This window comes from Ambystoma mexicanum, chromosome 8 (genome assembly GCF_040938575.1).
Source record: "Ambystoma mexicanum isolate Mex_15411 chromosome 8, UKY_AmexF1_1, whole genome shotgun sequence".
Lineage (NCBI taxonomy): Eukaryota > Metazoa > Chordata > Amphibia > Caudata > Ambystomatidae > Ambystoma > Ambystoma mexicanum.
In genome coordinates this window covers 310,962,737-310,990,711 of record NC_090929.1, presented here as the reverse complement: position 1 = coordinate 310,990,711, position 27,975 = coordinate 310,962,737, and the positions used below count along the sequence as shown (strand labels likewise).

At 45.5% G+C, this 27,975-nt stretch overlaps 1 protein-coding gene across 2 annotated transcripts in view; it reads left to right on the top strand.

The window, feature by feature from the left end:
* The window catches only part of LOC138471869 (ficolin-2-like), a 469,580-nt gene that overhangs the window by 230,483 nt on the left and 211,122 nt on the right, over positions 1-27,975 (top strand). For both annotated transcript variants that reach the window (XM_069609728.1, XM_069609729.1), the window contains exon 6: positions 3,026-3,153. In XM_069609728.1, coding sequence (XP_069465829.1) covers positions 3,026-3,153 — 128 coding nt within the window. The remainder of the gene's footprint in view (positions 1-3,025; positions 3,154-27,975) is intronic.

Below are 27,975 nucleotides of genomic sequence, written 5' to 3'. Positions count from 1 at the left end.
AAGTCCACCAAATAGTTCACCTCTCCAAGTTTGCCCACAACCTTGAAGGGTCCTATCCATTTGTCCTGCAAGGCCCTCTGCCTTGTTGCACCATAACTAATACAAGCTGGTCTTGAGTAAACTCAACCATGCTGGGCTTCTGGTCATGCCAATGTTTGACCAGAGCCTGACCTGCTTTTAAGTTATCACTAGCTTCTGCCATCATGTGTGACATTCTCCTCCAGAGACCTATCACGTAGTCAGTCACTCTGACTGGCTTTGGGGAAGGAGCACTCTCCAACCCCTCCTTAATCAGGACCAATGGACCTCTGACTGGATGGCCATAAAGAAGTTCAATGGGACTGTATCCATCTCCCTCCTGAGGGACCTCTCTATAAGCAAAGGGAAGGCACCGCAGTCGAAGGTCCCACTTTCTGTTAAGGGGTTCTTCTAAAGCACCTATCATGCTCTTCATAGTATTATTAAACTTCTCTACCTTTCCATTTGTCTTTGGATGGTAGACTGTAAAGAATTTGTAAGTGGCAGCACAGTTTTTCCACATGGCTTGCATGTAGTGGGACATAACATTGGATCCCCTGTCGGATATCACTTCCTTAGGAAACCCTACTCTGGTAAAAATACCAAGTAGAGCCTTAGCCACAGCCTGAGCCATAACAGTTTTCATAGGTATGGCTTCTGGTTATCTTGTAGCATGGTCCGTTACAACCAGGATAAACCGGTTCCCTCAAGATGTGGGAGGATCAAGGGGACCAAAAATGTTGATGCCCACCCTCTCAAAAGGAACTCCTACCACTGGGAGAGGCACCAAGGGTGCCACATTCTTGGCTCCACTCTTGCCAGAGGTTTGGCAAGGGTGACAGCTCCTACAGAATTTGTCAACTTCTGAACCCATCTTAGGCCAGTAGAAGTATAAGGAGAGCCTATCCTTGGTCTTTTTGGAACTTAAATGACCAGCCAAAGGTATCTCATGGGCCAACTGTAGGAACTGGAGTCTGTTGGCAAGTGGCACTTCAATTCTTTTGCAGTACCCGGGATAGACTCTGTTGGTTCACTGTAGAAGAGGCCATCTTCCCAGCTTAACCTGTGCTTTCCAACTTCTTGCCCATCAAGTTGGTTAGCAGCCTGTTATCGAAGACCTTTGAGAGTAGGACACTCTCTTTGTCCTCTGCTGAAGTCTGCCCTGTTGGGTCCACCTTCTGCCAGTAAAGACTGTTGCTCAGGATGGTCAACAGGGTGAAGATCTCCAACCAAAACAGTGAGCCTCATTCCGAGTGGGGCGGTAAGGGATACCGGGCACCGGTAAGGAGACCGGTGCCGGTAATCCCTTACCGCCCTACTATGAGCTCCCTTAGCGGGTCCCTCCTTTAACACCTGGTCTGACCAGGCATTATGGACGGGACCCGTTAAGGGAATTCAGAGCAATAACGGTACCGCAATTTGCGGTACCGTTATTTGCGCCTTCCCCATTCCCATTGAGCCCTAGGGGGGCTCAAATGGGAATGGGGAATGGCTTTTTCAATGGGGAGTTACCGGTCCCACAAAGTTCGGACTACACCGGTAAGTCCCCATTGAACGAGACCGGTGCTGGACACGTTATTGGTGGCAGTCATGGCGCAAATAGCGCCATGACTACCACCAATCTCGTAATGAGGCCCAGTGTCTTCTTCCAGATATGACTCTTCAGAAACTGGATCAACCACACAAGGTTGTACCTCACTCTATGCCTCAGCAGGTGGAGGGATCACAGGTGTGATCTTGGACAATCTTGGGGATGTCCTTGTTGGTAGCACAGGGGTGCTGTCTGACTTTTTCCTTGAGGTCTTGGGTTTCCCCTTTGTCTCTTTCTTTCCAGAAATAGCAGTGAGCAACTCCTGTGGAGTGGGAGTGATAGTTTCCTCTAACAACTCCTCTGGAGAGCCTCTTAAGGTCCTCTCCCTTGAAGGTCTAGTGAGCTCCTGTCTCCTCTTACTGGGAGGCTTCGGGGTACTTGACACAACTCCAAGAGTTTTCAGGTCGTTACCCAACAGAACTCTCGCATTTGCACAGGGCCTCCAGCTGACTTGGTGAGGCATTTGGGTGCCTTAGCAACATCCTCCACCTTGAAAAATGATTCATCCACCACATTTATGCTGGCTCCAGTGTCTCTGATGGCAGGGGTCTCCTGTCCATTCACAAGAACACTATCTTTGTAATTCTCTTTAGTATTATCTGGAATGGAATTATAGACATCTAAATGCTGTTCTTCCCACAAGCCCGGGTACACTAAAGAAACACTAGATGAGACTTTCATGGGCTCATCAGCCAGTAGGTGAAAGTTTCCACTTGCCATAGGTACTTATTCCTCTGGGGAGAAGGCTAAGGAGACAGTGTGGACCCCTGAAGGTTTACCCTTACATCTGGGATCCCCTTTCACATGGTCAGTTGACCCACAAACATAACATTTCAAAATGCCTTGATGAATGGGGGTTTGTTCTGACCTCCATCTGGTTTGGGCCCAGATGGTGCACTAGCCTGATTTGGTTTCCCTTGTGGCTTATCCTTATTCTGTTTGGGGCCCTCTGTTGGATTGGGGGTATTAGAATTCTCCTTGTTATCTTTCTTTGGCTGCTTTCCCTCATCCTTCTTCTGAGTTGCCCCAGAATCCTTGTGAGTAGCAACCCCAGATATAAGTCAGATATCAAGATCTGATGTCTCAAGGCAGCTTGAACCTGTTGCAGAAAAGCCATATAGGGAAACAGGTACTTGAGGGTTGTTTGTAAGTGCTATTTTCTTGATCTGGGCAAGCAGCAAACAAATAGTCCAAAAAGGCACCAGCTATTTGGACTGTGTCAGAAAAGTTGTGAAATGGTCAAGCTCATGAGGTCATAATTTGTTGAATTGAAATTCTTCTAGATTACTAATTATTAGGATGTCTTCAACTAAACCTACACACATGTTTGTGAAGTCATTTTTAATGATCCAGTGATGTTAAATACTGTATGGTATTTGTTTATTTTTCACAAAATCTCTTGTCTGCTCTTTCTAGGAGCAAAGAATTGCAAGGAGCTAATGGAGAAAGGGACCATTCTGAGTGGTTGGTACACAATCTACCCTGATGGATGTAAAGGACTGACTGTGCTCTGTGACATGGACACTGATGGAGGAGGATGGATTGTAAGTATGGAGGATAAGACCGAGATGTCTCGGAAGAGTCAGAGGGGATTGAATTGAAAAAAGCCAAGCATTAACTGACAGGCACTAAAACAGCTTATGACATGCCCTGGTGCCCATGCACACAGAGAAAGCAAACCCCCAGAAAACACATATACAGAGATAAATGTGCACAAAGAAAAACACATAAATGATGGCTGGTCAAGTTATCTGTGTTCGACGCTAAGAAGGTGGGCAAAAGTAGCAGAGAAGGGGGTGGGCCTGAAAAGGGAGAATGAGGGGGCCCAAAATAAACAAAAATTACAGAGGTCATGGTGGTTTCACCATATATAAACAAAAGAAAAAATATGGGGCATGAAGACATTCCCGTTAAGAAGGACTAGGAAACAGTCTGGAGAGGGAGAGTTCCCCCGACCTGGACATGCACATGGGACAATTCATGTGCCAGGTTCAGTGGCCCAGAATCATGGTTCAGGCTTTGGGTAAAAAAATAACCAACTGGTGCGGGGCTGGCGGCTCGGCCCAGAAGGAGCATCCTCACCATAAATCGAGCCAATTCTTTACAAGTAGCGGCACGCACACGAGAGGTATATATGCACCTATGCACACTGACACACTCATGCGCAGATCTGCAGATACACTAATGCAGACACACCAAACACACGCTCATCCATGCACTAATGCGAATGCACACAATGTACACACCAACACACACACCCATGCCCACACACACACCTCATACAAAATGGCAGGACATGATGGGAAGGTGAATTCTTGACAAACTGATTGTGCTTTGATCAGGTATTCACCAGTATGGGATGACACACCCACACACTATTGAGTAGAACAATACGTACAAGGTCAGTGTATTGAATTCCACTGAGGTTTGACAATGAAGTTGCTTCCATGCCACACGTACAAAGCAGGTGGGAGAATGGTGCCTGACTGAAATGCCATGAGTGCCCACCTGTCAGGCTCCATTTGTGCACATGCACAGCAGTGCATGTTAGGAAGATTAGTATGTGTATACAGTGGACCACATTATACATAATCCAGTCGAATATTAAGTCATTAAGGACTCATCACATCGTATGGGCCTGTGTAGCCTGAGTCTAGGGAATTCATCACTAAGGCAAAAGAGTGAGCTTATCCCTGACAAGTGCCTTAGTAGTGAGAAGGCTACAAGGATCCCTAGGGTCTATTTTACCGAGTTCTGCCTAGGAAATGCTTTAGTGTTTGCCCTGTATCATTTATAAAAACAGACAGGTATTTTGGATACCTCAGGAAAATCCTGCAAAATGCAAGCCAGGTTAGAGACTTGCACCGGGTGAGTCACAGAAAACATATTCTAGCACAGAAAGGAATCAAGTCAGAAAGTATTTATATCGCTTAATTCTGTTTTACAACATCAACTAATAAACATTCATACACTTGAGAGCATTGACTAAATACATTTCACAACTCCTACTCCAAGTCACTGTGGGCTTCTTTATTCTAATCCCTTCTACTCAACAGAATCTAGAATATTAAATCTTACACAGATGTAAAAAATGGTCACTCACACCAGGCAGCTACAGACTCAAAACCTTAGGGAACCCAATAACCCAATAATTATGATGGACTGCTTACCACTGTAAAGGTTTCTGCCTGTCAGCGATCAGACCACATACTTGTGATGTTATAGGGTTAGACCACGATGCATGACTCACTGCAACAGAACCCTTGCCAGGTGTTGCTGATCTCCTCTCCTACTCTGGGTGCTGCTGGTGTAGCGTGGGCCTACTCTAACTCTTTCTCCTGACTGGAGCCGTGGAAAGAACACCCCCAACGGTATGGTAATTTTTTTCATAGGTTAGCCACAGTAGTACTCAGGAGTACCAGGTGTGCCTGGCCATAATACCATTGACTTAGATGTTGCCCCACTGTGCTGTAAAATGCTACATCTCCGAGGTCCTTGAGATGGTTGTGCCAGTGCCAATGAGGGATTTGGGCTTGCTAATGTCAGAAACTATTTTAGATAAAATAAAATGAACTTGTACATCCTAGCGATGACCCCAAAACATGGTGCGGTTTGTCCCTATCAGCAAGGGTCATTCTGGATTCTTGTTGTGAGTTGAGCACATCTCGTCAAAGCCTGACCAGATAGTGCTTTCTCCAGCAATGCAATGGATCTTCACTTTCAGGTAAGATAATTTTGATGGTGGCATCACTAACACCAATGACATTTAGTCCAGTTATTGGCTCCAGTGGCAAATGAGATACATGTGTTGAGGGTTACTTGCGAACCACTATCAAGCAATGCTTGGTTGCGTCTTGCTTCCAAGTCGACTTGCACAGTGAGCATGGGTCAAGTCAGGTCATCTGCAAACCATTCTGGATTTATTTGAGTTCAGATATCGCTTGTGACTCCTGGAGACATGGGTAGAGATGCCCTGGTTGCCATTGGTCTTGAGATGGATATTATTGGTTGGGTAACTATCTATTTTGAGGATTTCATGAGGGGCAGTATCTTGGCATGTTTTGTTTGGAACTTTGATTCTGGGGTGTTCCCTTTTCTCCATCTAAAGGTCCTCTACAGAATATCCCAATATGGCATGAGCAAGTGCTCCTAGTGCTACAATGTGGGGCACAAGCCTGCCATAATCAGCTTCTTAATGACCCACCTGGGTTCAATTCCCATTAAGGCCACACCTATAACACAACCCCAGGGGTTTTTAGCTCTCCAGAACTGCTGTGGTTCATATTACCTTGACAATGTCATGAGGCCTCTCCTGCTCTCAGGGTAGTGAGGTTTATGGTTGTGTAAAGTCAGTTTATGAGGTAGCTGTTGCAACATTTCTGTTCTCCTCAAAATAGGGCTCTTTGGTCATCCACATTTCACTCACCCCCTCTAATCACCTCTGCATCTCACATAGTTGTCGATGCTGCATGGCATGTAGTTACACACCCCAGAGAGGTCACAACTCACCCAGAGCTGTGTGTAATTCTGGGGATCTGGAGGATACCTAAAGTTGACCCAGGAAGGGATATATGACTCTCTACTTCTGGGTTATGGAAGAAGTCATCTGTTTGTACTCATGCACATGAGTCACTATTTTAATTCCTACTGCATTTTTGGCAGTCTTCTTGAATTGGCTCATGGATATTCTCAAGATGCTGAATCCCAGTAGTAATAGTACCAGTATAGCTACTAATAGTTTTAATATGTTATTCAACCAGGTGGGTATCTAGGAGAACAGATTACTGAACCAGCCACCCTCTGCAATGTCGTCCAGTTCTTCCGCCATTTTTGTGTGGCGATTCTTTCAGGGTGTATATTGCATCTCTGAAGGTATAATATTCTTCATTTTGGTTGGATAGGTATGTGCAGCAAGAAGGTCCAATTTTTGCGCACGCACCCCTTCCATGGCTGTTATTAAATCGAGGACATACCTGTTTTGAAGGGTCATAAGCCTTATTGCTCTCAGCTCTTCCCTTATGGCATTGAAGCCTTTTACTGTGTGTTTACTGTCTTTAACAGGTCCCAGTAAGTTATTTGCAGCCACTTGGCATTCATGTTGACTTTCAAACTGGCAGTAAAGAGGGATGCAAAGAACATTTCTGTTCTGCCAAACAATTTATGCTCATCTGGTATATTGTTTTTCCAATTTGCTTGAGAACAGTTACTCCTTTTTGTTCATTTGAGGGTGAGTATTCATCTGGGGGAAAATCACCAATCTGTACCTCACTCTGGGATGCAACTAAGGCTGGAGAGCTTATCACCACGAGGGAGCATAGGCCACCCCAATTTGGGGGAAGCTTCATGTAGGCTTTTGAACCGCAGGCCCAATAATTGGCCATTAATACAGCTGTGCCTATTTTCATACCATGCACAGAAAGAAGACGTGTATGCGTCCTTGGTTTTCCCCTACTTTTATCGGGCCCACATTTATGAAGCATAAGGTGGTATTATTCAGAGGTATTATGGGTAGGGGTCCTGCTTCATCTTCTACCCATACCAGCAATTTGGAACTTCCATTCCATTCTTCAAGGCACACATTGTTTGCATTCTGCACAAACTCTGAACATTTGTCCATATATTAGTAATTGAGGTATTTTCCAGCACAGAAGTATTTATTTTCCTGCTGCATGTGTGCATTGCAGTAATGCATGGTCTGCTAGCTTGACCTCTCCTCTTGTCTGGCCTTTTAGGGTATACTGCATCACTTTATTTTTTGCCATCATCCATCACTGCTTTCATTTTCATATAACTACCCTCATCAGGGAACGTCTTTTTTGTCATCCATCGCAGTGTGGCCCAGCTTCCTTGAAATTGCCCCCTAGTGGTGCAAAGTGCTAAGTGTGTTAGGACATGTGCTCTGCGTGCAGGTATTTTTGTGGCTACGAATATCGTGGAAACAATCATGGCATAAGGTATGAGAGAGCACACAAAACAGCTCTCAACAGACGTCTCTCTCCCCACTTTGAGCATATGCTGATACCACAGGTTATTGGTGACATGGGCAGAATCATCCATATACTTACTCGGGTACATTGAGTCATCTAGCACACTTCGTTTTATCCTTTTAATCTGTGTGCTCACTTCAGGGAATTGCTCATGTTTACTGGGTTATCAGTATTAAAAATTATCAGTTGTCTTAATGCAACAAAAATGACGAAACAACAACCACAAAATGTGAAGAACATTGCCACAGCAATAATGGTCAGCGAATCTACCTTCTGTAAATACCTAGTGACATAGTTCCCTGTACATCCTAAGGGAGAATAACTACTTGCATTAACTGCACGCATGGTTCTATCAAAATAAATGTTTCTGCTCTTCTTCTTACCAGGGTAACCTTTATTAGTCATATAAAAGAAATTTTATAAAAATGATAAGTGCTTTTCTATTTCTACCCAGTATAGCAGCTTGTTCAATGTTCCAGGTTCCTGAAAGAAAATAATTTTTCCCTAGGAATAAAAAGATCTGGACAATAAAAGTGTGAGTGCCTCTTTTAACAAATTTCAGCTAGGAAAAAGGTCCTCATACTGGAAAAGGTTTTATCTCTATTTCTGTTATTCTTGCTGTGACTGTTGATTGGCTCTTGTTACTGCTCACGTTAGAGGTAATCAAACTTTTTCTCCACCTTTGGGTTCAGTATCCACAGACAGGGGGGGTCTCCCTTGTACAGCATGGCATTGTGACGGTGAATCCAGGTGCAGCATCCTTCTATTATTACTTCAGATGGGATGACAGCTTCTACAATGATTGTTCCCTCAAAGTGGGTTTTTTTCCATCTTCTGATGAAACTCCTGCATAATATTTTGTCACCAGGGTAAAGCAAAGGTTGCCTTATTAAGATGTCAGTGTTGGATTGTTTGATGTTTTCACCTGTGTTCCTCGTACCCCCTGCCGCATCTGTACCTGTTGAGACATACATTTAAGAGACTCTGTCATCGCTGTCAAATAATCATGTATTTCCTTTCCTAACACAGTCACCACATTTTCAGCGTCAGTGTGAGCTATTGTGGGAGGAGCAATGGGCATAGGAATTTTGCATCCTGTCATTGGCTCGTGTGGAGTCAGGTGATGGTCAGAGCGGGCCTGATTACATAATGCAAATAAGTGCAACCAGCTCTTTTTCAAAGTTGTTTTTTATTTTGGCAACTCTTTCTTTTAAGAGGCCATTGAGGTGCTCACAAATACCACTAGCTTGTGGGTGATAAGCAGATGAGAATGTGTGCTTCATCCCCAGTAGGAGAAATATGTGCTTGAATACTTCATTTACAAAATGTGATCTGTTGTCAATACCACCAGAACTTCCTCTTATACGTGGAATTTTGCGGCACATGTGGCATTTACCTGGGTGCATGGACCTGCTTTGATCCATCTAGGGAAGGGGAATACAACTACCAACATGTACCTGTACCTGTTACAAATTTGGAGCATATCCATAAAGTCGATATGCAAATGTTGAAATGGTCCCGTCGGACAAGGTACTGCTCGATTCACAGTGTATTTCTGACATATCAAACAATTATGAAATTGGTAATGTGCTCAGCCAAGTTAGGAACAAACCACTGTTCCGAAATCAGTACTGCAAGATTTTCTCTTGTTGTGTGTGCTGGGTAGCGCAATTTTTCTAAGGCTACTGCAAGTAGCCCTCGGGGCATGACAGGTTTTCCGGTGCTGTCCTGCCACCACATTGCATCTGTGGGGGACAATGAGCATCCTCTCCTTTTCCTTAATTCTTGTTCTTCTAGGGGTGCCCTTCCCTATAATTCCACTATTTGTGCAATGGGCAATGTATTAAAGCCTTCCTTCAACACCATGTTGTGTGCACATTTGTATTTGGTGCAGTCGCACTGTCTGTTATTTCTGAAAAATGTGCTGCTCTTTTTGCATCTGGATCAGTGGCTTTGTTGCAGCGAGAAATAATGTCTGCACCTCTAGTGTGCTCTGCAAACTTCACCACAGTGATAGAGGATGGTAGTTCGAGTGCGTCTGTGAGCCTGTCTAGTAATGTCACATTCTGTACAGGTGTTCCATCTGCGTGCAAGAAGCCCCTCCTTTCGACTGTGACAGTTCTGCATTTACTGTTGACGTCACGTAGCTAGAGTCAGAGTCCACCATTACCACCTCATCTGCATGCGCTTCAAGTGCTAATATTAATGCTACCAACTCTGCTGCTTGTGCTAAGAAATGCACTGGAAATCTTGCGCTTGTTACTGTCGCGAAAGCTGTCATTCAGCTTTGCTTTCACCACTGCTGTCCCGCTGTGCTTCTGTAATGATTCTCCCATAACAATTCACATATAAACACATTACAACCATCAAGATTAAGTCAATCACCACCCTGACTCGTTCTTCTTGCTAGATGCTAGTAGAATCTCCCTGGTCTCCCCTCTCTGCACCAACTAAATTGTCAGGGCAAAGAGAGGCCACCAGGGATACCCCATGGGAGAAAAAACCCTGTCCTGCTAGTGTGCGTTGATGGTGGATATCTGGGTTAAGAGTCAGTTTCCTGAGTCTCCACCTTCCCTATCTTTCCTCCAACTATAATGAGAAGAATCTGATCAGTAGCTGTCCTGGACGAACTGTTAGGATTGCAGAAAAAGCTAAGTGAATTTACCCTGTGATTGAATTCCGTAGGGTTAGGAATGAAAGCAGACGGAAGGGGGCATGGCCTCTTGTTCTTTCGTTCTAATACTTATCAGAAAAGAAAAGGTTAAGATAAGAAGAACAGTGAAGGAGAGAGGTTGAATTCGTGGACTGAGTATGTAATTCCTACCCGTAGCGGAAGGTGTTTCTGTTCCGAACGAAGGAGATGGGTTTTGTCGAAAGCGTGTTGCCGTGAAATAGATCGGGTAATGTAGTCCGGAATCCATCGCTCGGTAAATCCTATTGGTAACCAAAGGAGGCAATTTAAATGAAACCGCCAAATTTTCTTCAAAAGCAGGTACGAGAGATTGAAGTTTAAATGCGTACCTCGCAGGATGCGGACAGACGTGAGGGTGAAAAGATTTGTAATGTGCACATGTCAATGCGGAGGACTGGGAAAGTTCTGATATGAACATGGGAGAGAAGGTACATATGAAACAGCAGGATATAACTTGGAAAGAGGTCTAGAGGTGACAGTAAACATAGTATCAAAAGCCTAGGTTTGAAACTTACACAGCGTGACCACCCAAAGAGTAGCAACGCACTGGTGCTCAGGTTCCAGCATCTGAAATACCGTCTCTGACAACAGAGGCAGAGCCAACCTTGCCGTTTCCTGAGGGAGGACTGTAACACTACACGTCTGACGCCATCTTCGGTGAAGGTCTTTGAATGCCCAGAACACAGTGCCACCGATGCCATAGTGACCATCAGCGATGCTGCATCATCACAGCCTCTCACCTGTGCTCTCATCGATTGACGAGGACCCATCAATGGAGAGAATTTTCCCCCCTCGTAGTGCATTTTCTTTGGCATGGGGTATCTCATCATGATATTCAGTGCAGTTTGTGCGATCGTGTACATACTCTCACTCCTTCACTGGCTCTGCTATGAATCTTGCCAGGTTTACCACTCGACGCCTGACAATTTTGATTGAGGGGTTTGATATAATTACCTCATACCTGGATGCTCTCTGTGTTGTTAATGTGTTTTTGGGTTATTCAAGGATGAAAAATAGAGTGTGCTCAACATATAATGTTACTACACAGCCCATAGTTATGGTGGCAGACTTCTGAATTGCAAAAACGGCTGCTGCTAATGCTTGCTCACATGGATAATGGCCTTGCATCAATGAGTTTAATATCCCACTATAAAATGCTAGTGGCTTGAGCCCCATGGTAGTTTTCTGAGCAATGACATCTGTCATTACTACTCCATTTGAATGGGAAAACAAATAGAAATGTTGACAGTCTGAATGTTCATTATAACCGCAGATCCCTAATCATCAAAAGCATTCATCATTTCACCTGTCTACGCTATGTCAATTTTCTCTTTTTGTGCTTCTTTCAGTCCTTTTAAAAGTGGCCTGACATATGTACTATAGTCAAAGACCCATGCTCTACAAAGATCACAAAGGCCCAGGAATTTCTGTAATTCTTTCACTGTCTCTGTCCTGTGTGTTTTTATTATTGCTTCTGCTCTCTCAGGTGTTACCCTCCTTCCTTCTTTTGACATTAACTGACCTATGTGTAGAACCTCCTCCTGACAAGAGTGTATTTTCTTGTCGACTCTTCTCTGCCAATACTGTTACCAGTTTCACTGAATCTCTCCTGAACTCTTTCTCTGTTGTGCTATATAACAATGTCTTCTCACTATGTTGTAACCTCAAACAAAGGCTATTTTGCCCTGTCTTGCTATTTATATCTGTAAGTCATGCGCCCAGATGACCCAGGGCCAGGAGCGCAATACAAATAGAATAAATACTAATACAAATGTGTCATCCACCTACTGGATGACTGCACTATAAAGTTGTATGTTTCCCAAGTCAATCTGTAACACTTGATTGAAGACAGAGGGTGATTCACAATACCCTTGTGGTAACCAAGTATGTTTCAGTTTAATTCTGTGGTAATTGAACAATGTCAAATATTGTTATTCCGGATGTAGTCAAATTGAAAAGAAAGCATTTTTTAAATCAATCACTGTAAAATAGGTAGCTTTCGATGGGATGTTACATAATATCATAGCTGGGTTTGGCACTAAGTGGAACGCTGCCTCAACAATATTGTTCTGAGGAATATATCTTATATGAATCTCCATGACCTCCCTGTCAGCTTCTTTACTGGGTGCACAGCCATATTGCTTTTTGATTCTGAAGGCAATAATGTTCCCTGTGTCACTAAGGCGGCAATGTTTTCATAGATACAGTTGTCACCTTCTTTTGGCATGGGATACTGTCTTACTCGTGGTAAAATAGCCCTTTCCTTCAGTTACATTTTTACTGCCCCTACTCCTATTAACAGCCCAACATCATATGGAGCACTGGTGCATATATACCACATTTTTCTGTAAAAATGGCAGGTCCTCCTTCACTAATGTCATTCTCTGGGGAATCTCCCTGTTCACAACTCGCAGCTAATATGTAAGACAAATGTTGAACATGACTTCATCTGAGTCTTCGTCTGTAAACAACTTTTCATCTGTCAAGTCTGTCAACCTGTATGCCTGACCAAGCGCTATAATTGTGTGCCAATTTATTCCATCATTCCATCATCATCTGTCCTGTGCAAAATAACTCTGTCATCCCTTACTATAGCTGCTTCTAGCCCAAGTGTAATTAACTGCCGTTCCTCCACATCCATAGGTACCTCTGTAAATGGAATCTTTGTCGTCGCATCAGAAAAACCCTGTGCATCCATGGATATATCTGACATTGGGAACTTTCCCTCTCTGACACAAGACTGTGTAGCTCCCATATCTACTAGGAAGGAACATTTTTTGTCACCTAAGGTAACTCTGACCTGTGGTTCCTCTTGTGGGTCTGGCGCAACAGATAGGATGGGACACATCAAGTTCTCCTGTGGGCTGTCCTATTGTGGGTAAATATTCCATCCTTTGCCTGTAAAAGGGTTCACTCCCACTACTGTCACACCTCCTATCCTAGGTGTAAATGTATGTAGGTAATACGTTTGCGGTCCATGATGTCATCGCGTCTTGCTGTGTAGGTGCCTGTGTCTGCAGTGGTGCTTGGTGTGGTTGTATCAGTGCCCTCTGTGTCTGTATTGGCACTTGCTGTTTTTGGAATGGCATTGCCTGCTGTGTTTGTTGCATTTGTAGTGTTTGTGCCTGATACTACATGTGATCCTGGGCATAATATGCTGGTGGCGCTGAAATGTATAGCAGGGGATATTCTGGCCCCCCTCTTATGTCTGCCTGCTGCCAGTTCTGTTGCATTCCTCCTCTGCCTCTGCATTGACATGAAATGCATCCCATTTTCACGCATGGCCAACACTGTTGTGGCTGTCCTCCAAATCATGGTGGCCCTCCGTTAAATCCTCCTCCTTACTGAGTGGAAACCCAATTCCTCTACCTTGCACCCGCCGGTCTCTGTGGGTAATTTTTATATTCTCCTCTCCCTGCAAAATTTCCATTGAGCCCTGGCAGCATTTGCTGTGCTTCCTGTACGGCATTGCTTTCTTCCGTGTTTGCCAACATGGCCCCTTCATCATCAATTCTGATAATTTCTTCTGCACTAGCTTCGCTTCTTCTATTTTCCTTGCCTCAACTTTCTTTCCATCCTTCTCTTGTTTCAATCTGCAATGAACAATATTTAACTGTATCTTGGGCCATGATGTTGCCTTTATGCCCACAATTTTCTTTAATTGCCTCTGTACTTCTTTGGAGAGTCCCTGACTGAAAATGTGGTAAAAGATGGTGATATTTTTATCCCATGTTTGCTGTGTCTCTAATCTCCACTTCTCTTGAATGCCTTGTATGTATGCCGCTGGGTCTTCTTCTGCCCCCATTTTCCATGTCATAATTGCTCTCATGTCTGTTGTGTCTGGATACTATATTCTCAATGCCCTCCAAACCTCTTCTCTTCAATTATTGAAAGGCGTCCCATCAGGTTGTCCATGTCACTCCAATTGCTGGCCCAATATAGCAGCAAACAAACTCTTTATGTCGCCTACTGCTAGAGTCATTCAAGCTATTATTCTCTCTCATTCATAGATCCATTTTCACACCACCCTTTTGAGTGATGGTTGTTTTAGTCATGTTATTGTAACGCTCACCTGATTCCCGTAGAGGCGCCGGTCTTGACTGGGCGTATACCGTATCTTCAAAGGTGATGTGTAACACACGGCTGGCTCTTTGGGCTGGACCCCTGTGCACTGTATGTCTGACTCGAAGGGTAAGGTGTCTGCAGATAGAAAATATGGGATTAATGAACTGGGTTATTGAATGTCTCTCTCTTCTTCCCTTTCTCTTCTCCTGTAGAACCCCAAAGGTTAACGCGCTCACCTTAGGTAAGTGAACGCCGTGCTCTCCATCTGCTTCGGGGCAGGGTGCTGTAACCAGTTTCTTCACTGGATAAGGGGAGCAGGCCTCTTGACTTCAGAGGACTGCTGTCCGTCGTTTACTTCACGAACGGTAAGTTTCGAGTAATTCTAATGTCTTTAAAAGTCTTTAGTAATGATGTCTCTTGTTTTGCAGGGTTCCGGCGATGGCGGATGACCGGCTGAAGTGAGTTGAAGATGGAGCCCGTGTGATGAATAGAAGCGCCTGGAAGCACGTAAGTAAGCGCTTGTTGCCTACTTCACGATGCGCTCTAACTGTCTTTTTCTTTTGCAGGTACAAGTTCGGAGCGGCTGCAGGGTGCCGGAATACCCACTGGGTTAGATGTGGAAAGGAGTAATGGCACGTGAGTATTAAAGTTCCCCAATGTATTTAAACGCACCTTGTTTTGTCTTTCAGATACGGGATGCAGCGCCGAAAGCCTCCGGAGCGTGCGAAGAGTTGGTAAGCTTTTGTCTTTCAGATGCCGGAATGCAGTGCGAAGACCTCCGGAGCGCACGAAGAGTAGGTAAGCCTTTGTCTTTCAGATGCCGGAATGCAGCGCGAGGCGTTGGTGACAGCCGATGGGTCAGGTAAGTGAAGCGCTGTCACTGAAGACCGTAATGCTAACCTGTTCTTTCTTGTCTTTATAGGTGTTGCTGAAGACTGGATTCAGGATGGTAAGCCTTTTTCCCTTGGCCCAGGATCATATGCAGAAGACACGATGAGCGTTCTGCTGCAGAGGATGCAGAATAACGCAAAGCAAGATTCATCCATCGGGTGTGGTTTAAATAGCCTCCTGTAGTGCTTAGGTGTCTCCTTCCACAGCCGCGCCTAAGTAAGAAAAGAGTTCCTGCTTTCCAGAAGAGTTCCAGTGTTCTGAACCTAGGGAGTGGCTCCTGCCCCACCCAACAGGAAAAGTAGTTCCAAACAGAAGAGGATCAGAGGCTCAACTGGCAGGCAAGTAAGCAGCATGGTCTGCTGCAGGTAAATCCACCCAAGCATTATGAGCCCGGCGCTTCCAGCGCTGGGACTGGGCATATTTATGAGCCTGGTGCCACTGGCGCCAGGACTGGGTCCAAAAGGTCCCAATTGGGACTGGTTGGCACTCGGAACCTGGGTTATGGATCTGCTTCCAAGGGAGTTGGGAAAACCCTGACCTTTTGGAAGCAGAGATCATGACAGTACCCCCCCTCAAGGCCCCTCCCAAACCGGGCTTCTCCGGGGGTTTTGGCTTGTCAGGAAATGTTCGGTGAAATCTTTTGATTAGGCGAGGAGCGTGGACATATTCAGCAGGTTCCCAGGATCTTTCTTGGGGGCCGTAGCCTTTCCAGTCAATTAGGTAAAATAGTTTAGATTTGGAGATCTTGGAGTCCAGAATGCTTTTGACTTCAAACTCGAGTTCTCCATCAACTAGGATAGGTTTTGGAGATTTAGTTAGTCGGGTTTGAGGTTGCACGGGTTTTAATAGAGAGACGTGGAAGACCGGATGTATCTTCATGTGCGGGGGCAAGTCCAACTTGACCGCTACTGGGTTTACTATGGTAGTGATGGAATAGGGACCAAGGTATCTTGGGTTGAATGTACGTGGCCCTTTTAGAGGTAGATATTTGGTGGATAACCAGACTTGATCCCCTACTTGATATTGAGGGGCTTCCTTCCGATGTTGATCTGCTCCTTTCTTGTATTGTTCTTTATCCCTTTGAAGGTGAGAAACAGCTTCCTTAAAGGCTTGGGTGATTGTAGAATGCAGGTAGTCTACTGCTGGTGTTTCAAGATCTTGGAGGGGATCCAACTCCGAGGTTCGAGGGTGACTGCCGTATAAAAGAAAAAACGGGGTTTTCCCAGTTCCCGAATGGACAGAGTTATTGTAGGCATATTCGGCTATCTAAAGGATGTCTTTCCAAGTTTTTTTCAGTTTGTTGCAGCATGCAGCGTAAATACTGTTCCAGAGTTTGATTGGTCCTCTCGGTTTGTCCGTCGGTCTGAGGGTGGTGACTGGTGGATAGTCTCACATCAATTTGAGCCGACCGACAGCAACTTCGCCAAAAATGAGAAATAAATTGACTACCTCGATCCGATATTAGAACCGAAGGAAAACCGTGCAGTCGGACGATGTTTTCAAGAAATTCTCGGGCCAGAGTTGCTGCTGTTGGCAAGCCTTTGAGCGGAATGAAATGCGCCATCTTGGAGAATAAGTCCACGATTACTAGAATCGTATTGTATCCGGAGCATGGAGGTAGATCGGTGATGAAGTCCATAGAAAGCGTATGCCAAGGGCGAGGTGGGATGTCAATAGGGCGTAAGAGGCATGCTGGTCTTTCCTTTTGACTCTTGTTTTGGGCGCATACTCCACAGGACATTATAAAGTCTCTGATATCTTTTTTCCAAGACGGCCACCAGAAGTAGCACTTGATCTTTTCTGAGGTCTTGGCCATACCGGGATGTCCTTCCATTAAAGAATCGTGATAACAAGAGATTACTTTTTTCTGTAAATCTGTGCTGGGCAGGTATAATCGTTCTTGGAAATACAACAAGTTGTCCTTTACTGCAAAGTCCTTTCCCTGCAAATGCCAATTCTGTATGTCTGCTGGAGTTACAAGTTGCCTGGCTTTATCCTTAACTTCCTCTATGGATTGTGTGGCGATTACACCCAGAATTCTTTGTTCGGGAATGATTGGTACAGGTTTAGGGTTGACCAAGTGTTCTTCCACTCCCATCCGAGAAAGGGCATCGGCTTTACCGTTTTTTGTACCAGGTCGATAGGTAATTATGAAGTCAAACTCGGCAAAGAATAATGCCCAACGGAGTTGTCTAGAGGATTGGGCTTTTGTAGTTTTCAAATATTGCAGGTTTCGGTGATCCGTAATCACAGTAACGGTGTGTCGGGCCCCGAGCAGATAATGCCGTCAAGCCTTAAAAGCAGACTTGATAGCCAGAAGTTCCTTGTCAGTAATCGTGTAATTGATTTCAGGAGGCGAGAATTTGCGGGACCAAAATGCCACGGGATGCAACTGATTGGTTACCGGGTCCTTTTGTGATAGAACTGCCCCCATGGCAAGGCTTGAAGCATCAGTTTCCACGATGTAGGGGAGTTCGGGGCGAGGGTGTTTTAAGATTGGTGCAGAGATAAATTTAGTCTTCAAATCCTGGAAAGCTTGTTCCGCCTCGGTAGACCATTCAAAACGTTTGTTTTTCTTTAACAAGGCAGTGATGGGCTGGACTATTCGAGAAAATTCGGGGATAAACCTGCAGTAAAAGTTAGCGAAGCCTAACATGCTTTGCACACCTTTTACGGAGGATGGTGATGGCCATTTGAGAACTGCATCGACCTTCTTTGAATCCATACGCACTCCGCTAGGTGATAATATGAATCCCAAGAATTCAACTTCAGTCATGTTGAAAACACATTTTTCCAACTTAGCGAAAAGTTTGTGTTGACGCAATCTTTCGAGGACCATTTTCACGTGTTTCCGATGTTCAGATTCCGATGAAGAATAAACGAGGATGTCGTCAATGTAAACAACAACACACACATCTATGAGCTCTCTGAGAACATCGTTCATAAAATATTGAAAGGCGGCCGGGGCATTGCAAAGTCCGAAGGGCATGACCTGATATTCAAATAGCCCATATTTGGTGTGGAAGGCAGTCTTCCATTCATCGCCCTCTTTTATTCGAACCAAGTGGTAGGCTCCTCTAAGATCCAACTTTGTATATATGCATGCTTTTCTGACCTGGTCCAGGAGTTCAGGGATCAAAGGTAACGGATATATATTCTTGACGGTGATCTGGTTCAGGGAGCGATAATCTATACAAGTTCTAAGGTCTCCTTCCTTTTTTGGAACGAAGAACAAAGCTGAAGAAGCAGGGGACTTGGAAGGACGAATAAACCCATTTGCCAGGTATTGATCCAGGTATTGTCGAAGGTGAAGGTTCTCAGGCTCGGTGAGGGCATAAATTCTACTACAAGGAGGAGTAGATCCAGGTATCAGGTCTATCTGACAGTCATAAGACCTATGAGGAGGTAGAGAGTTAGCCTGATCCTTCCGGAAAACATATTGGTATTCTAGGTATTCGGGAGGTAACTGGGGAGTCTCTGAAGAAATTGCTGCCAGTTCAACACCAGGTGGAGGGTGACAAGTAGAGACACATTCTGGAAACTGGACCGTTCTTGCTCGCCAATCGATCAGAGGATTGTGTTTCTCTAACCAAGGTATTCCTAGAATAATCTGAAACTGAGGGGCCTTGATCACATCGAACATGATCTTCTCATGGTGTCCATCTTGACTAACGAGCGTCACTTTTTGAGTGGTATGCGTTACTGGTCCGGAGGCTATCTCCGTCCCATCCACCGTAGTAATGACGTCCTTTACAGCCTTGGGACAAAGAGTTAGATTCATCCTCAAAACCATTTCATGATCCACATAATTGCCGATGGCACCGCTGTCGACGTAAGCTTCAATTGCATGTAATCGATCCGGATTATCAGGGCTAATGAGAACCATAGGTATCACGAAATGCGAGGTCACGGAACTGGTTTTCACGCTCGGCAAGAGGACCTCTATTCTTGTCGGGCGAGGTCGTTTCCCTGCTCAGAGTTTGTAACTTTGGTAACTGCAGCTCCTACTGCCTTCTTGGCAGGTTTCACCGGACAGTCTCGAAGAAAGTGCCCTGAGTTTCCGCAATAGAGGCCTAATTGCAACTGTTTTCTCCTTTCCCGCTCCTTTTGTGTTAGAGGACCTTTCAGGCCCCCTATTTGCATGGGTTCCCCGGAGTCTACTCGTTTGGAAGGAGTTGGCGGTTTGGAAAATACTCGAGCATCAAACTTGGAACGATCGGCCTTCCTGTTCTGCAGTCTGTGATCTATTTGAACGACTAAGTCTATATAGTCCGAACAATCTTGTGGGGGATTCACTACTTGGGCTAACACATCTTTGAGCTCTCCACGTAGACCTCTATAAAACAGCGTAATCCTTTTGTCCTCAGGCCATTGAGTTTCCACTATCAGTCTGTTGAAAGATGCAATATAAGCCAAAAGGTCTTGATTACCTTGTCGCAACGAAAGAAGCTCATTGTCCAAGGCCTGCCCCTGTGAATGTCTTGCGAAAAGTTTTTCCATACTGAGCTGAAAAGCTTGAAAATCATGGAGGACCGGATCATCTTGATTTACTAGAGGGATCGACCAGTCTGCCGCATTACCACTAAGGTACGAAAGCACGAAAGCTACTTTAGCTTGATCAGTTGGAAATGCTGCTGGCCGGCATAAGAAATGTAACCGGCCTTGATTGATAAATACTGCAAACCTCTTTGCGTCACCAGAAAATCGTTCGGGCGGAGCCAGAGGTACATTCCCAGGTAGGTTGATCTGCACTGGATTCATAGAGGATATAGAAGGAAGATTTCCCCCAGATGCGGGTAACGGGGTCTGTCCGGCTTGTGACTGTAGCAATTGTCTAGCGAGATCATCTGTTCGCTCCTTGGAAATAATCAGTTCCCTTCTTAGAGCGTTCGTTTCCTGACGGGCTGCATGCACTTCTGCCCTTAGTTCCCCAAGTAACTGGGCTAGCTGGTCGGTATCCGAGGTTTCCATAGCGCCTGGACGGGAGTTTTGCGGTAGGCTTTGCGTTCTGTAACGCTCACCTGATTCCCGTAGAGGCGCCGGTCTTGACTGGGCGTATACCGTATCTTCAAAGGTGATGTGTAACACACGGCTGGCTCTTTGGGCTGGACCCCTGTGCACTGTATGTCTGACTCGAAGGGTAAGGTGTCTGCAGATAGAAAATATGGGATTAATGAACTGGGTTATTGAATGTCTCTCTTTTCTTCCCTTTCTCTTCTCCTGTAGAACCCCAAAGGTTAACGCGCTCACCTTAGGTAAGTGAACGCCGTGCTCTCCATCTGCTTCGGGGCAGGGTGCTGTAACCAGTTTCTTCACTGGATAAGGGGAGCAGGCCTCTTGACTTCAGAGGACTGCTGTCCGTCGTTTACTTCACGAACGGTAAGTTTCGAGTAATTCTAATGTCTTTAAAAGTCTTTAGTAATGATGTCTCTTGTTTTGCAGGGTTCCGGCGATGGCGGATGACGGGCTGAAGTGAGTTGAAGATGGAGCCCGTGTGATGAATAGAAGCGCCTGGAAGCAAGTAAGTAAGCGCTTGTTGCCTGCTTCACGATGCGCTCTAACTGTCTTTTTCTTTTGCAGCTACAAGTTCGGAGCGGCTGCAGGGTGCCGGAATACCCACAGGGTTAGATGTGGAAAGGAGTAATGGCACGTGAGTATTAAAGTTCCCCAATGTCTTTAAACGCACCTTGTTTTGTCTTTCAGATGCGGGATGCAGCGCCGAAAGCCTCCGGAGCGTGCGAAGAGTTGGTAAGCTTTTGTCTTTCAGATGCCGGAATGCAGTGCGAAGACCTCCGGAGCGCACGAAGAGTAGGTAAGCCTTTGTCTTTCAGATGCCGGAATGCAGCGCGAGGCGTTGGTGACAGCCGATGGGTCAGGTAAGTGAAGCGCTGTCACTGAAGACCGTAATGCTAACCTGTTCTTTCTTGTCTTTATAGGTGTTGCTGAAGACTGGATTCAGGATGGTAAGCCTTTTTCCTTAGGCCCAGGATCAGATGCAGAAGACACGATGAGTGTTCTGCTGCAGAGGATGCAGAATAACGCAAAGCAAGATTCATCCATCGGGTGTGGTTTAAATAGCCTCTTGTAGTGCTTAGGTGTCTCCTTCCACAGCCACGCCTAAGTAAGAAAAGAGTTCCTGCTTTCCAGAAGAGTTCCAGTGTTCTGAACCTAGGGAGTGGCTCCTGCCCCACCCAACAGGAAAAGTAGTTCCAAACAGAAGAGGATCAGAGGCTCAACTGGCAGGCAAGTAAGCAGCATGGTCTGCTGCATGTAAATCCACCCAAGCATTATGAGCCCGGCGCTTCCAGCGCTGGGACTGGGCATATTTATGAGCCTGGGGCCACTGGTGCCAGGACTGGGTCCAAAAGGTCCCAATTGGGACTGGTTGGCACTCGGAACCTGGGTTATGGATCTGCTTCCAAGGGAGTTGGGAAAACCCTGACCTTTTGGAAGCAGAGATCATGACAGTTATTTTTGTCTGTTTGTGGCCATGGTATGTATTGTGCTAGTACTGCCCCCCCTTTTCAAGCAGGGGGAATTGGCCTCAGCTCTGTGCCCCATTCCAGTGCAGCTATGTCTCTTTTCTTTGTCACCACATCTGTCATGCTAGCTCTCTTCAGTCGGGGTACGTGTTTCAATCTAGTTACATACGGTGTCCTTACTTCTAAACAGTCTGAGCATGCCTTTGGATGCTGTGGATACTCAACGGATTCTGGCCTTATTGCTGGCTCCTCCATTTCTGCCCACACTACCCCTCTCCATATCTGGGTACATGGGGATAGGGCTTGTGTTGCCTCCCCCTCACTTTATTCAACTCCTTCATCTTGAAACATTGTATCGTCACTTTCTGCATCTTCCCTGTCCTCAAAATCAAATTTTCTAATGGGATTGGTCCTGTACATTGCACTCATCACGTCCTCTATGATATTCCTGATTTCCTCCGACTGTCCCACTCTCCATATTTTTCTATTGCCCCTATACCCTCCTTTCTGTTCCTGTCTAAACTGTAACTTCTCCTTCTCATAATGCCTTCTTCCTCCTGATCGAACCCTGTATGCGTGTGCATAATGGCATCAGCTTCCTTGCAGTGTTTCTCTAAGCTCCTTTCTCATTCCCTGTATTTCTCTTGCTGCTTCTCTCTTTTTTTCATTCTTCCTTTAATTGCCTCTGTACTTCTTCGGAGAGTCCCTGACTGAAAATGTGGTTAAAGATGGTGATATTCCTATCCCATGCTTCCTGTGTCTGTAATCTGCACTTCTCTTGAATGCCCTGTATATATGCCACGGGGTCTTCTTCCGTCCCCATTTTCCATGTCATAATTGCTCCCATGTTTGATGTGTCTGGATACTGTATTCTCAAAGCCCTCCGAACCTCTTCTCAGCAATTATTGAAAGGCGCCCCATCAGGTCGTGCATTCTGGACTATCAAGCCAATTGCTGGCCCAATATAGCAGCAAACAAACTCTTTGGGCCTCATTACGACCCTGGCGGAAAGGGGTTTGCGGCAGCGTTAGCTGCGCCAACCCCTTTCCGCCAATTACGAGTTCCCTTTCCGCCATGGCGGTTTTTACACCTGCTTTTAGCAGGTGTAAAAAACCATGGCGGTAAGGGAACTTGGTGTTAATTACGCCACCGTAATTTACGGTGGCGTAATTAACGCCTTCCCCACTCCCATTATGCCCTATGGGGCAAAAATGGGAATGGGGAAGGGTAAATGGGGATTGGGGATTTACCGCCCCGCCAAGGTCGGAATGGGGCGGTAAATCCCCTTACCGCCATGGCGTAAACGTAGTTTGCGCCATGGCGGTAAAGTCACGGCCCTGGCGGTAACTTACCGCCAGGGTCGTAATGAGGCCCTTTGTCACCTACTGCTAGAGCCATTCCAGCTGTCATTCTCTCTAATTCATAGATCCATTTCCCAGCAACCGCTGTGAGTGATGATCATTAATTAATCATGTTATTTTTGTCTGTCTGTGGCCATGCTATGTATTGTGCTAGTACTCCCCCCTCTTTTCAAGCAGAGGGAATTGGCTCAGCCCTGTGCCCCGTTGCAGCGCATTTGTGTCTCTTGTCTTTGTCACCACATCTGTCATGCTAGCTCTCTTCAGTGCGGGTTTCTTCCTCAATCTAGTTACATACGGTGTCCTTTCTTCTAGACTGTCTGAGCACGCCTTTGGACGCTGTGGATACTCAGCGGGTTTGGGCCTTATTGATGGCTCCTCCATTTCTGCCCACGCTACTCCTCTTCATATCTGGGTACATGTATATGGGGCTTGTGATGCCTCCCCCTCACCTTCTTCATCTCCTACATCTTCAAACATTGTATCGTCACTTTCTGCGTCTTCCCTTTCCTCAAAATCAAATTTTCTAAGGGGATTGGTTCTGTACATTCCACTCATCACGTCCTCTATGATATTCCTGCCTTCCCCCAACTGTCCCGCTCTCCATCTTTCTATTGCCCCTAGGCCCTCCTTTCTGTTCCTTTCTAAACTGTAACTTCTCTTTCGCATAATGCCTTCTACCTCCTGATCCAACCCTGTATGCTTGTGCATAATGACATCAGCTCCCTTGCAGTGTTTCTGTAAGCTCCTTTCTCATTCCTAGGCTTCACCATCTTCCTCTTGCTGCCAGGGCATAAACAGCTTGCCCACCATGTCCCAAATCCACTCAGTGTGGTACTTTTAAGATTTTGTCCTTGTACCGGGGCAGTGCCTTACATAGATGAATTTTTGGGGTACCCCCCCATTTTAATACATTACACACAACTTACCAATACTCACCAAACCTTACTTTAATTCTCGTCCACCCATTTCCTCCTTTTCAAGACCTCCTCCCCACAATACTTCTCCACAAATGTAATACTTCCAGCGTCTTTCTCTGAGGCCATTCCTCCCGAGTCACCCAATCCTTTTGGGCTGTACCACAAAATGCCACACAGCCTACAAGCAGCCCCACCTTGCAGCCCTTCAAGCCTTCTATGTGGCACCACAATGCCCATTACACTCCAAGCAGCTCCACCTCACTGCTCCCATTCCGGACCAGAACCTTCGGTCTACACCACAACTTTATGTCTTCCAAAAATACACAAAAATACACTTCTGCAAAGCCTTAGCTATCCTATAACATGAGGCTGGCACCAGCAATCACTACCCAATCAAATAAAATACACTACTGTCATCTTCCCATCTCCTGGGGAGGTTATCCACTTCTTTTCATTTTTACCCTGTAACAAGGTTTAGTACAAAGCCTTTCTTGGTCCTTACCATAAGCTATCTCTTTTCATCTCTTTCCTAGTTTTTTTTGTATGTCATCACAATTCCCCAATATACAAGAAATCCCCTCCTCCCTTTGCTGTGCCAATGTCCTACTTACACCTACTGAGCTGCTGAAGGTCTTCAGCATCGGGTCTCCCCTATCAGCTTGCGACTCGCCACTCCCTATGGGGTGGCCTGTAGGGACCAGACATGACTTTCTCCAGGGGGCTCCTGTCGACCCTTCTCTGTTACACATGTTCTCGTTCTCCAGAAGTCACCTACGCAGCCTTGGGAGGACACGACAGGGACTTTTCCGACACTTTCAATGACACTTAGGCAACCCTATCCTCTGCTACCACGTGTTAAGTGGGCCCCGAAGTTCTGGGTATGTCAGAGGTACTGGAATTTCTTCAAGCCAAACTCAATGATGAAGTAGACAAAGTGTAAGGCAAAGTTCAGCTTTATTTTTTATTATCATGCAAATAAAGCAGTGACAGCATACATGCATATAAATCTTTAGTCCATAGAAAACAACATCTTAAGTAGCTTTGACGCAACATCTCTTGTATCATACATCATCACAATTTCACAAAACCTACAGGGGATGAGGATTGGTTAAGGGATGTGGCTACAAATAAATCATATAGGGGTTACACAGTTAATTGGGCAAATGAAATCTGATGGTTCCTCCTGAGACCATCCCAATATTGATCAAAGTAAAAATACACTAATGGATACTATTGGTTAGCTTCCTACTAACCAACCTTGGACATTTTGACAGGTTGTCATGATATGCGCCAGACAGGTAGTAGGGGGAGAGAGGCTCAAGAACTGGCTTCTAGTCATTAATTAAATTACCATCCCTCATTCTTTAGACCAAGAGCTCAGGCAATCTCTATGTTCTTGACTTTGGGTCAGTGTGCGCTTTTAGGGACTACCACAAGTGTCCCATCTTCTGCTGGCACCTAATGAATAGCCAGTGTTTTCCAATTATAAGTCACTTGTAAGAGGACGTGTGTGAAGTGAAATTACCTCCTATTTATTGGGATCCTATTATTGTGTGCGCTGTATTTTCTGCTGCCTCTGGGGACACTCTTGAGTTATTCTCCATGGGGTTCTTTTGGCTCATGCTGCCGTGGCCTTCGGCTAACAAAGGACGGTTGTGGTCTTGTGAACTTGAATTAATTGGGGAGTATCCTGCCTATGTCCTAGGAACTCGTGCCTTTGATCCGCCGTTTCCATCCAACCTATCTCCTTCTGGCCTTGGCAAAAACTACTAACTACTTCCTGAGCCATGCATAGCTCTGTATTTCTGCGGAATCAGCATTTTGAGTTTTCTGAAAGCCTCAAGGCTTTTATCTGTTTAAAAATTTGCTGCAGCGTCCATTTTAACCAAGATGGCTGCCCTATTACACTCTTGTTTCTATATTAAAGAGCTATACTCGCGTGTCTTTCATGTTGAAGTCAGCTTATACATTGGTCATGTTAGTGTTCTTCATGTCTTGTGGTTGCTATGTTAATGTTTTTCATGTCTAAATGCACATTTGACCTAGTATACTTGTTCTTCATGTGGAGTGCATATCTACTTGTCTTGTACGTGCACCTATTGATGTTAAAACGTCAGCTTGACTGCTTTTGCCATCTTCAGCTTAGAATTGTTCTCTATGTCTTGTTGTACCTGCCTGAGATAAGGGCGGTATGGTTGTCTAAGTGAGAAACGCTTCTCACCTGTGCGGTATTGGAATGGGGGTGGGGCAGAAGCTATGGCTGACGTATTCATCTGCTTCTCAACAATTGTTTAATGGATAGAAATGCAAGTGTGATGTTCATACCACTATTCTCGCACTTAAAAGCAAATATCTGACAGGGCCAGCACTATCCCTGCTGTGCATTGTGCATCACCTGCGTCTGTTTCAAATAGGCTCAAGGAAATGTGTTTGTTTTTTGCACATTCTAAAGAACATCTTGTTTTTGTGAATTTGGGATGTACTTGAAAATACATAGAAATATATTTATGTAATTAATGAACATTACAGGCAAAACAATGCATTTCTACCACAAAAATGCTTACAAAATATTTTATCATTGATTTACAGAGCAGAGGACCAGTGTCCTTAGCAATGAGTGAGAGGATGTGGCTATAAGACCAGATAATGCTGGGGAGGTAGAAACATGAACCAGGGACAAGGACTGTAATGCATGATATAGGAACAGAATAGTAGAGGAAGTGCTACGTTTTAGGATGAAGGTATAAGGGATACTTGCCCTGGGTTTGTTGTTGAGAGGTGGGGGGTGGTGAACAGTGAGATTTGGTTGCGTAGAATACTATGTAAGTGGTTCTTGATATAAGTTAATTATAACATGCCTGTACACAAGTGTTTCTAGGCGTGACAAGACAAGGAAGGGATGACAGAGGGAGGACAAGACAAACAATCTTACTAGACCTTGTGTCATTCAGATCATGAAAGTGCAAAAACGCGACATGCAAGGGGAGACGGAGGGGGGAAGTGCAAGGGAGAGGGGATGGGAAAACAGGGCAGCAATGCTCTGAGTAAGTGCAGCGAGGGCAGCACGGCTCTGGGTAGTGCAAGGAGAACAAGGGAATGTAGGGTTACAGTTACAGCCCGTAAGTGCGTAGTAGGCCCACAGGCAGTGCAAGGCTGACTGATCAAGAAAGAGCCTAGTACCCAGTGAGACTCTGAGGGTAGTCAAGCAACCAGTTGGTACAGCAGACAGGTAGGTCAGGTAGGTCAGCAGGGGGGGAGAGAAAGCAGAGGAGGAACGTTTTGAACTGCTTCCGGACTTCATGTGGTCCGCCTCAAGTTTGAGAGGCACAGGGAGGCGTTTCCAGAGGGAGGCACCTGCAGAGGGGAGAGATATACCCCCATACTCTCTGCTTGGAGAAGCGTCTTAACCCTTAGAGTGTTGGAGGTAGATGAGCAAAGTGCTCGAGAAGGAAGGTATTTTGGAAGAGAGCGTTGGATGTAGTGTGAGCCTCAGCCCCAGATATCCTAGTGGACAAGGCAAAGGGTCTTGAACTTGATCCTTGCAGCCACCGGGAGCCAGTGCAGCGATTTTAGGGCTGTAGAGATACGGTCCCCGAGCTTAAGGCCAAGGATAAGTCTTGCAGTCCGGTTCTGGATTAGTGGCAGAGGGCAGAGAGAAGAGGAAGGGAGATTGAGAAAGAGGCTTTTGCAGTAGTCCAGCCTAGAAAGAACCAGGGCTCTGGAGACAGTGAGCTGCTGGGGGAAAGTGAGAAAGGGAAGAGTCCCTTTTGAGGGGGTGCAGCTGGTAGTGGGACTTCTTGGCAACATCTGATATGTGAGGAGAGAAAGAGAGAGTGGAGTCGAAGATGGCACCAATATTTTTTGCCTCACAGGAAGGTGAAGAAAGAGGGCCCAAGGTAGGCAGCCAGAGTGAAAGAGGGAAAGCAGGGGCGGAGGTCCCAATGAGAAGGATCTCTATCTTACTTGCATTA